This window comes from Ruditapes philippinarum, unplaced genomic scaffold, assembly GCF_026571515.1.
Source record: "Ruditapes philippinarum isolate M1 unplaced genomic scaffold, ASM2657151v2 ctg3598_1_1_1_1, whole genome shotgun sequence".
Classification (NCBI taxonomy): Eukaryota; Metazoa; Mollusca; class Bivalvia; order Venerida; family Veneridae; genus Ruditapes; species Ruditapes philippinarum.
Genome location: NW_026862647.1, coordinates 110545 through 122867, shown reverse-complemented (window position 1 = coordinate 122867; position 12323 = coordinate 110545). Strand labels below are relative to the sequence as shown.

The 12323-nt window shown below is 30.8% G+C and overlaps 1 protein-coding gene across 1 annotated transcript in view; it reads right to left on the bottom strand.

Moving 5' to 3' along the window:
- Positions 1-2635: 2635 nt before the first annotated feature.
- Positions 2636-12323, bottom strand: part of LOC132719702 (uncharacterized) — a 38472-nt gene continuing 28784 nt past the window's right edge. Inside the window, exon 12 of the mRNA XM_060703539.1 lies at positions 2636-11694. Coding sequence (XP_060559522.1) covers positions 11510-11694 — 185 coding nt within the window. The 3' untranslated portion in view covers positions 2636-11509. The remainder of the gene's footprint in view (positions 11695-12323) is intronic.

Below are 12323 nucleotides of genomic sequence, written 5' to 3'. Positions count from 1 at the left end.
TTTCTTATATATCATTTCCTGTTACATACTTATATTACATGCTTACTTGAAATTGTACTGTCAAATTAGTGTATATATGCATGCATTTAAGAATTGTGTTATTTTGAAAATAATTTGTTTATTGATATGCTTTTCAATATTGGGCAAACCGCACTCGTGATTTTAATGCATTATTTTGCAAAAGAAATAAAAGACTGTACTATAACAGTGAATATTCCAAAATAATTTAAAAACAAATTTAGATTTATCTTTCATTCGCATTTGCTTTTTGTGCCCCCACTTTAGTGGCGGGCATTTAGATTTACCCTTGTCCGTCCGTCCATCCTTCCGTCAGTCCGTTCTCTTTTGTGTCGCACATAACTCAAAAAGTATTTGACCGAGAGTCATGAAACTTTACAGGAATGTTGATCAGCATGTGTAGTTGTGCACCTGGGTATTTTTCTCTGGATATTTTTAGTATTTTTAGAGTTATTGCCCTTGACTTAGTAAAATTTTTCAATTTTTAACTTGTGTAGCATGTAACTCAAAAAGGATTTGACATAGAGTCATGGAACTTTACAAGAATATTGATCAGCATGTGTAGTTGTGCACCTGGGTATTTTCGTCTGGATTTATTTAGTATTTGTAGAGTTATTTCCCTTGACTTAGTAAAAACCGTTTCATTATGTTGTTATTTGTTCCTTGAGTGCTTGAGTTAGAATCAACCAACTTTAGAGGAATAATGATCAACATCACTGAATTACAGGAATAATGATTCACATCACTGTGAAGCTATGAAGCTGGGACTTTGCATGTGGATTTTTTTTCAGTTTTGTAAGAGTAATTGCCCTTGACTTACAGTAGTATAAATTTGCAATTTTCAACTTGTTCATGCATAGCTCAAAAAGTATTTCACTTGTAGGCCTGAAAGTTTACAAGAATGTTGGTCAGCATGTGTACTTATGCACCTTGGGGTTTGCTTGTGGATTTATTCAGTATTAAGTTCTTGCCCTTTACTTAGTAAAAGATTTTTAGTTTTCAAAAAATAGAGTTATAAGATTGACAGAACAGTGGTGCGGTGGGGGAACCCGTGTCCTATGGACACATTTCTAGTTTTCCCTATATTTTTTATAGAGCATTGAATACTTTGCACTCAGAGCAGTTTTGTATGACAGTGCTCAAAATTAGGCCATCAGTAAAGACTCAGCACACGCAAGCTGGTGGTATAGATGGGTCACTGTTGCCCTTAGTAACCTAATATGGTTTAATCTTATAGAGAACATAAATAAAATTCTTATTTGAAACTTATGATTTCCATGAAAAGTAAAACATTTTAAGTGAATGCATTATTACTGTGGGTAATAAATTATTCTAGGTAACGGGTTGTTTACTCTAGTTTATCCAATGTAGCTTAATTTATTGTGATTTAGGCAAACTTGGTTTCTTTTTTGTTACAATATATTGTTTATATTGATATTATTTTGTAAAATATAATTTTAGAAAGAAAAAAAATCGGTCTTGTTTTATTCACTAATAATTTATCCATAAGGTAGCCCTACATGCTATAGTCAACCAAATTTTTAGCTCGACTATTCGATAAGAATAAGTAGAGCTATTGTAGTCACCCGAGCGTTTAAATATTTTCAAAGTCCATTGACATATGGCTTTGAAACTTTGCACACTTGTTCACCATCATTACCCCAACCTGTAAACAGGAGGAGGTAACTGTATCAAGCATTTTGACAGAATTATGCCCCTTTTTCGACTTAGAATTTACGTTAAAGTTTTTGTAATAGTTCAAATATTTTCAAAGTCCATTGACATATGGCTTTGAAACTTTGCACACTTGTTCACCATCATTACCCCAACCTGTAAACAGGAGGAGGTAACTGTATCAAGCATTTTGACAGAATTATGCCCCTTTTTCGACTTAGAATTTACGTTAAAAGTTTTTGTAATAGTTCAAATATTTTCAAAGTCCATTGACATATGGCTTTGAATTTTTGCACACTTGTTCACCATCATTATCCCAACCTGTAAACAGAAGGAGGTAACTGTATCAAGCATTTTTTTTTACAATCAAGCACTAAGAATAGTTGAGCGTTGCTGTCCTACCGACAGCTCTTGTTGTACTTCATCTTTTGTTGAATGATGAAGGATTATTATGGCTTTCTTTGTTCCTGACACAATAAAACTTTCGAGTTCATAAAGTAACCATTGAAGAAGGGGCCAATGGCCCTCTACAAAGCAAAAGAATGTTAATATTTGGATTGTAAGTTTGTTATATCAAGTCTCAGGTCAAGTTGAGCTGAACTCTTGTTTATAATTGAACTTTTGTAACAATAAGTGTGACCTTGACCTCTGGGGTAGTGACCTGGTCATTGTGTTTTGCTCATTGTCTCATAAAAAAATTGAGATATTTGTGATAAAGCTACTTAAAATAATAAAAAGTAACAGACAGACTGACAAACAAACTAATATATAGAATTTTATGTTCTTTAGGTCGTTGATTTATTATGTGAATTATTCTGACCACTATCTATTGAATGTCCTTTGTCTGGCTTGCAAACTTTCTTGGGTGAAATAGAATAGAGGAAAAACAGAATCCCTACAGAACACCCAAAGTTATCAACACAGAAAATTTGAAAACAAAACATTTTTTTTTTACATTTATTCATTCATGGAATTTCATTTATAACAATTCATATATCAACAGAAGCTTAAATTAAGGCAGAGCACTTGTTTATAATAGTATTAATTACATAACTTTCAATATATAATACATAAGAAAAATTAATGACTAAAAGATTATATCTTGACATTATTATTTACTCATTCTTATAAATATTTCTAAACAAATGCCTTCAATAGGCTAAAATGGTCCAAAGATAACACGAGTCCCAAGAATGCTCCAGAAAAATATATAGTAAAAATTTTTACATGTTTGGAGCAAAATTAAAACAAAAAGAAAAAAAAAACTCCTAGTAACAAAGAAATATTTTGAAGTTCCATATCCAAATCATCTAAAATAACTTTTTTTTAGCATAAAAATAAAATAAGGGAAATCACTCCTGGCAACAAATATGTGAAGAGTTGAATATTTTCTTCATCATGTTTACTGGTACAGATTTGTGATTAAGTAGAACAACTAAATTACATATATATTTTGTGTCAAATGCAGGCCTAACTGAATGATGAAAAAATAAAATCGGACAATTCTAGTTACTATGATTTTGTACAATTAGGTCTATACATGTATTTATCCATTTACTTAAAAAAATATTCAAAATTAGACAGCAATACAGCAAAGCTTATATTAACAGCGTAACAACATAATATGCAAACTGTTTTAGGCTAGGTTACCGTATTTCTCCTGATACACCTCCCCTCCACCCCTCCCCACCTACCCGAGGATTATGGATAACACCAACTTTGAGATCAAAGTTTTCTTATTTGAAACAGGGTAAACCTATGTTGTTAAGTACAGAACATAAACCATATGTTAGATAGATAAATATGGGGTCGGGGGTCCTATATTAGAAGGTATGCGGTACACTTTGTATATGCAGCATTCTTTACCAGCACATTATCATATTACTAGCATGCACATCATATCAAGAAAACATGTCCATATCATCGGCATATGTATAAAACCAACATTTTAAATGGCTAAGATTTAGTTCTTTCAGAAAAAAAGTCTTGAAATTTTCAGTACATTTAGATAAAATAATGCAACTTATCCAAAATACAAAGTCTTTCAATGCCAAGCTGTTTATTTATATTTTTTTATAAGAAATAAACACGTCTTTGAAATTATGGCATGGCAATCATCATTTTCTAGTCCTTTCATTTGCCATGGTCAATGGCCATAAATTTATTTGTTACCAGTTAAAACCAACAGCCTAGATCTTAACAGTTTCATGTTACTATGTCCTAAAGATGACACCAACAAACTTTACTAAAACCCGTAGTGCCGGTGCACACTCTTCGAGGGGACTGCGACTAGGTTTGTAGGGGTCGAGCAATCTGTGTTTGAACAATATGAAGATGCACAATTTATATTACATACAGGTTTTGCAGGTACCTGACATGGACAGTGAATTCGAGCGAATGGAGTTATTCGAGCTATATGGTTTGAGCGAACAAAGTTATTCAATCAATTTTGCAAACAATATTGATTAAAAACAAGAACCGGTTGAACCGGGTGATGCTCCCCGAGAAGGTTCTGGACACAAATGAAAAAAAGGCAAATACTCCAAAATTAGGCAAAGCAGAGTTATGTTTTTTTGCACTGCACTTCTATTCCATGAGATTATAATTTTAGAGTAATGTCCCGGATAAAGTTCAAAGTGTCAAAATGAACAAAGGGCAATAACTCCAAAAGTAGGCAAGACAGTGTTACAGTTCTTGTGCACTGCAAACTTACTCAATGAGATCTATCTACCTGCAACGTTTCATGTTGATATCTCTTATACATTTAGAGTTATGTCCCGGACAAAGTTCAAAGTGTAAAAATAAAACAAAGGGGGATAATTCAAAAATTAGGCAAGGCAGAGTTACGGTTCTTGTGCACTGTACACCTACTCAATGAGATCTACCTACCTACAAAGTTTCATGTTGATACCTCTTATACTTTTAGAGTTATGTCCCGGACATATTTCAAAATGTAAAATAAACAAAGGGGGATAATTCAAAAATAAGGCAAGACAGAGTTACGGTTCTTGTGCACTGCACACCTACTCAATGAGATCTATCTACCTACAAAGTTTCATGTTGATACCTCTTATACTTTTAGAGTTATGTCCTGGACAAAGTTCAAAGTGTAAAATAAACAAAGGGGGATAATTCAAAAATTAGACAAGGCAGAGTTATGGTTCTTGTGCACTGCACACCTACTCAATGAGATCTATCTACCTACAAAGTTTCATGTTGATACCTCTTATACTTTTAGAGTTATGTCCCGGACAAAGTTCAAAGTGTAAAATAAACAAAGGGGGATAATTCAAAAATTAGGCAAGGCAGAGTTACGGTTCTTGTGCACTGCACACCTACTCAATGAGAACTATCTACCTATACAGTTTCATGTTGATACCTCTTATACTTTAAGAGTTATGTCCCGGACAAAGTTCAAAGTGTAAAAATAAACAAAGGGGAATAATTCAAAAATTAGACAAGGCAGAGTTACGGTTCTTGTGCACTGCACACCTCATCAATGAGATCTATCTACCTACAAAGTTTCATGTTGATACCTCTTGTTGTTTCAAAGTTATGTCCCGGACAAGAAAAGGGGACGGACGGACGGACAAGGCGGCGACTATATGCTCCCCCGAAATTTTTCGGGGAGCATAATTAATGTTAAAATGACTGAAACAAATGGATTTCATTCAATGATTATCATAATATTACATAAGTACATTTTTTTCTAGGACATCTAAACTATTTTTATTAAATATTTTCATTAAACTAGATTTAAAATATATATGGCTGGCTCTAAGTAAACTGTTATAAGGTTATTATGATGTATGCCTAGGTGAAAACTACAAAAACAGACTATGCTTAAATTATGTTTGCAATACATGTTGAAAATTTTCACACAGGATTTTTTTAAACGACAAACTTAGCATATGAGAGTGCAATAGTGCTATTTAACAGTTTTAAGAAAGAAACTCTACAAACCAAAGAAATGGGTTGTGAATGTGTGGTGAACTTCTTACGTGGATTAAATAAACTGGCAGTTTTTTTTATAAGAATATATATAACAAACTTAACATTATGACTTCATATTTACATACATTATGCACAGCGTTTAAATTCTAAAACCAGAACAGTAACATCTAATGGGGGGAAAGAATGTTGAATGTTTAAAATCCTCATATCATACAAAATCTTTTAATTAAAAAAAAAAATCATGATTAACAATTAAAGTATTCAATAATTAAAATATGTTGCAGAGTAAACTGATCTCTGTATAATAAATATGTTTTTTTAAAAGAATTTAATAAGAAACCAAAGTGACAGCATGATAAAGAATAAATCATGTTAATTCATGACCATAAATTTTCTAAAAGAAATAACGAAAAAAACAAACAAAAAAAAGTGACAGCATTATAAAATATTGAATTTTCATAATAAAAATACATATTAAACGCAATAGCACTTTCTTGCTGTTGAATTCTAGAGTAAAATCATACTCATAAAGTATTTTGGAGGTTATCTCTAGTGAAGCATTGCATATTCTTCATCAATGTAAGTTACCAATATACCTCAATCAGATGAGAACAGCTCAATTTCCTTAATAAACCTAAATATAAAGAACTTACAGAAAAAATCTATTTCCTTGTTTTACTAAACAAAATAACGGAAAATATGATCATTTTAAACCAGTTACAGGGTCTAAAAGATAAAACTTTAGAAACTTCCCAGAGAAACACAAATCAAAGAGTGTCCCCCCCCCCCCCACATACACACCACTAAAAAAATTACGTTTTGGTCTTAAGTGATAAAAATCTTCATAAAATCATGTATAAACTCTAATAATCAACTAATGAACCGGGTACATTATAATACAAGATCAATATTTAACTTTTTTTTCTTAACAACAAACAAATATAAACCATCTTATAGTACACAATATACATTATATATATATTTATAAAATATAACAAGTATGTAGTTCTGTCATCAAATACTGGCCAATAACCTAGAAAATATTACATTAAAACATTACCTTATACAACTTACAATCACAAAAACATATAAAATATACATATTCAAATTATCTTTCCCAAAAATCTATATTTTCTGTTAAAGATATTTTATCTTTTTCCCCTTTCAGATTTCATTTAATGATTAAAGATTTAATTTGAATAGGACCTGTCTCCAGTTAAATTCATGATCAGATATAAGGATTAAACAATAAACATAATTATATAATATTAAGAAACTGATGAAATTGATTTTAAATTATTTTACAAAAACAATAAAAATTGGTTAGGTTAATTGTTAATTTCGAAAATATCTGTTAAGTTCAAAAATATCTTTTAAAGTAATGAACTGTATTTCACAAAGGCTGGTCTGGCTCAAAGATTGTGACATTGGCCAGTTATTATGGCCACTTTAGTACAGAGAATCATAGGTGATTACTGAATACACTATTAAATTAAAGCTGAGATCTAAACAAAATGAAACCACTACAAAGTTTTATGAAGCTTTCACTGTATCAACATCAATATATCTAATAGATGTACAAGTAAAACATAAAATGTAATATTTTCTAGTCATGGCCATAAACCGGGAATAGAGTATAAAGCATGTACAATATAAAATACATACGATTGTCTCCCTACAGTTAATGTGTGAAGCAACAATTAAAAAGAAATACAATGTTGAATGACAAGACATTTTATAATGATAATCCATGGTTTAGGAAACAACAATATAATCATCAAATAAGGTCATCTCTTTATAAATTTCTTTACAGTTTATACAGAGCTGTTTCATTTTGTGGCCTATAAGGTAAAATTCCAATTTTTGAATCATTTTTCTTAATAAAAAATAATAAATTAAATTATTCTGTCAAATTACAAAAATATTAAAGGAATGGGGAAAGGGAAACACAAATGCATGCCGTGATAAAAAATACTTCAATTTTGAAAAATTATCACATCAATATTTATAAATATATACTTGAATTTTCAATGACTTTTTCCCTTTAAACATTGATACTTTTTGGCTAAACACAGAAAAACTCATCAAATAATGAACAAGTAGCCCAAGTAGGCCTTAATCGCTCACCTTTAAAAAATAAATTTGGAAAAGTGGAAAAGAAGTTTAAAAATCAATATTTGTCACAAAACACAACACAAAGAGCTTACATATTTTGATGTTACAAATATATACTAAGTTGTCTAAATAAATTCTTTATAACTTTATTGAACCCCAAGGGCTAGACCAAATTTTGACACTACAGTGTATGATTTCTATAGCTTTGTTGATCCATGATACTTAACAAATATCTAAGCTCTAAACGTTGGATCATTTCCTAACAAATTTCTAAAGTTATTACATTAACAAGAGCTGTCTGTATGACAGCACGCCCAACATTTCTCAGTGCTTGACATTAACAAAAGGGGCATAACTATAAAAAAAGGTATTTCAGAGTTATGGGACACGTGCCTATAATGTTGGATAATCACAGAGAACAAGTGTGTGTAGTTTCAACATATTCCCCTCAGTAGTTTTAGAGATATCAACTTGCATGCAAAACCTTAACCAAAGCATGTCACAGACGTAAGTTAATTAACTCTCCCTATTCTTTGAATAGTCAAGTTAAAAACATACTTTGAGCTCATTTGACCTACTTCTGCAAAAGATCATTATACAAAGCTGACAAAGCTGCGCAGCTTATTACCAGTCCTGTGAAGTTTCAAATAGTTTTGTGCAAAACATTGTTTTACACTTAACCTAAAAGTGGTGTAATATATTTGTCCAGTTCTAACTTTCCATAAGCTATTTAAAATTCAAAGTTGGGAAAATCTATCACACAAAGTCAGCAGATAAAGGGTTATACCATGTATCACACAAAACTACTTAAAACATAATTTCAATATCAAAACATAAAATCTGAGCTACCAACAGAATAGAACTTGGCTTTATACTAGTGGCAAAGGCTAATTACTTTTGGTTCCAACAGAATACGAGTTAAAGAACTTTTGAATAACCAAAGAAGCTTGAAGACCACTGACAATGGAAGATGCACGACAAACATCAAGTAATCACAAAAGCTCATCACTGAACACTTTGTGCTCAGGTGAGCGGAAATTTGAGCAAAACAGATTTATAAGGCCTTTTACAGTCAATAAAATGATTGTGCTTAGTAAATCCTACATAATTTTATACATTTTACAGCTTTCACTGACTGAAATAAACTTCATAATTATTACATGTGGCTTGTTAGCCAGATTTTTTCATTTAAGTGAAATTATTTTGAAATCAATATCAAAATAATCTTTACACTAATGTTGAAGTTATATCCCCAAGACTCAAAAAAAAATGTTAAAGTTTCTAAAAGACTTGAATTTCATATTATGCCATTAACATTGCCATTATTGAACTTTGACTTGATAGATGATTAACAATTTTCTCCCAGTGATACTTGTTATACCTTTGATTTTAGACAATGGATTTTATGACAGAAGTTGAATATTCATGCAAATGAACCATTACACAAATCAATTAATATTCCTGCTCAAACTCTGATGATGCTTTTTAACCTACTATTAAATATAGTTTTACAATCAAATACATTTATGTTTTATAAATTATTTTTAAAGCTGCATTTTATAAATTTCATCAAAAACAGAAAAAAGCTTCATTTCATTAATAATAGATATTTCCCATTGACTCTAGTTCTTATTATGGTGTGCAGACAACCCAAATGAGTTTTATAAGCATAAACGTTTGCAACCTCCTTGTGAAATCGAAAGTACATTTTCTGTTTGCATGATAAAACTCTGTCTTTGGTTCATTCAAACATCAACAGAAAAACAACAAACATGGCTCAGAAAAAAATCTTTTCTAATTCAACAGTATATTTCTGTTATGTATCTTCTTATTTCTTTTGGTTACTCCATTGTGAACAGTAGGTCTAGTGTATCGTGAAGCTAAAACAGTAAAAGTCTGTTTATCGGAAATGTAATAATGCTTAGTTTTTAGGCCGATGGTAAAATATTTTTTACACATCTATTAAATGCAGCTTTAAGAAACTCTTAAAGGTTCTCAATCTATTACTAGATCTTGTTCTATTAATAAATCTGGTAAGAAAGGCTGTCCTCATTATGAATCAAGTTACACAAGTTGGTTAGCACTACTTATTTCACACAGGCAAGTCAATCAATATCAGTTAATCATCAAGAAAACTGACGCACTGCTTAGCATTATAGAAGCCAAGGAAACAGGTTTAGAATCACAGCACGTCAGTGAGTACATTATCATATACTTGGCATTCATTAATCACTATAATGATATGTACATCTTAAAATATTCTCATAATCTAATAAGTGAAAAACAACAACATTATACAAAATAACTCAACATAGTTACATAGTAATGTGGTCAATGATTACACAACAATGTGTGACATAATTATTCAGTAATGTGTAGAATGATTACACACACAAATGTATAGCATGGTAGCACATTAATGTGTAACAAATAATTACACTGTTATATAAAGCGCCATTACACATGAATGTGTAGCATGAGTATACACAGATGTGTGTAATGATTACACACTGATGTGTGGCATATTTACACATTAATTTGTCACATGATTACACACTTGTGTGTAATATGATTACATATTTAGATACATTGTACTATCATGAAGCAAGATAACATGTGTAGCATGATTACATAAAAGTATGTGACATGATTACACAATAATATGTGGCATGATTAAATACTTATGTGTTGCATGATAACATCTGATGTGTTGCATGAACACACAATGATGTGTAGCATGATTACACAGATATATGTAATCACCACACAATTTTAATCTTACAAATATTCAATAAAGGAAATTCCCATTTGAATAATCAAGTCAAGAATAATCAAGTCAAATGTCTACTCAGTTACACAAGATACTTAATCAGTTTAGCCACATAGTCCATTCACAAAATCAGATATCTTGCAGAGACAATATTGAACAAAATGATACATTAAATATGCACATTGTATTATGGATGAAGGCATAAAATTATTATTAAGTTTTCAACACTTCTTGACATTATTTTCTACAAATTGTAAACAACAATCAAAAACCAAAACCATTTAGTTGTTTGTGTGTATATATATATATATACAGAACACAATTTCAAACATACATTTCTCTATGTGTTAAAACATGATTATAAAATTTTGATTAATGCCCTTATTGTTTTTTTTTATTTTAAAACTGAAGTAAGTTATTTGTACATAATTTGAAGAAGATGATGAAAAACAAACAATGGCTGTAGAAGAAGTTCCTTACAATAATGCTGATGAACATCTTCTAACTTTGTTGTAGCTGCCTTAAATATTGTGGCTGATTTGTAAAGGTGATTTCTACAACAATTTTCATTTTTCTCATTCTGTCTGTCTCTGAATCAGGAACACATTATAGGCCACACTGAATAAGTCTCATTTAAGTTAATACACAACAAATATACAAGTTTTTCAGCCTCCTCATTTAACATTATATGAAACAAGCTATAGAAGTCAACAAATATAAAACAAACTATATAGTCTATAGTCACTTTCAAAGAAAATGCTGAATCTGAATCTGGCCAATATATCTGAGGTATGAATGCTGAAATCTCGTACGAAGTCTCAATCGAGCACTTTTTAATGTTTAATTATATCTTCACATATTATGTACAAAATAAGGACCTTATAACAAGAAGTCGAATTTTTCGACAGGTACAAAACACAATGACCTTTGACTAAAAAGGTCAGATGAGCCCAGTATACATGACGCTTTAGACTAGCTCTACAACTTCTGTCCCTCTTTAATGCTTTCAATGATAAGTTCATGAAAGAGTTGCGGGACTTTGATTGTTGGATTATGGGTCAGCAGAAGACCTATCGCTAAATTATGCTGCAGAAGACACTGAACAAGCTCAGCAACACGAACCAGAAGAATTCCGTATCGGGTCAAACCTTCCGGAAATGTCTCTGAAGTACAGATTAAAATTTCATGTCAGTATTAATAATCAGAAGGAAATGAAAAAGCTGATTTATCTTTACAATATCATAAAACATGTATAAAACTTGTTTAATACTGTAAAATCTAGTAAATACTGGTAAGCATATATGCTTATAATAATTAGTGGAACTTTAATGCACTTGTAGAGTTAGGTTTAGAGACAGTCAGACAAATTATTGACTGTATCTTAAAGTTCTTTCCCATGGAAATTTTAGTGGCAAATTAACCATAATGTTTACACAATTTTGACAAACTGATTATGATAGAAACAAACCACTTTTATGGTATTCAAACTTAATTTTATTTATATTTCCAGACACTTCTGCGGAAATAAAACATTATTAAGAAAAGTATTTAACATAACCCATCTTTTAATCAGGTCATTTAGAGCACTTATCATCAGATATGTGTGATAAATAATCTTCATGGTATAATTATAATTGTATAATAATACCTTTAACAAGGTCTTTTTTTGTTGTTGCTTTATTTATAGTTTTCCAGTAATCTGTTACACTCCTATTTTCTACACAAACTTACAGTGCAGGTACAACATAAGCATATCATCCAATACAGTATAACAGTAAGATGGTACTTTTTA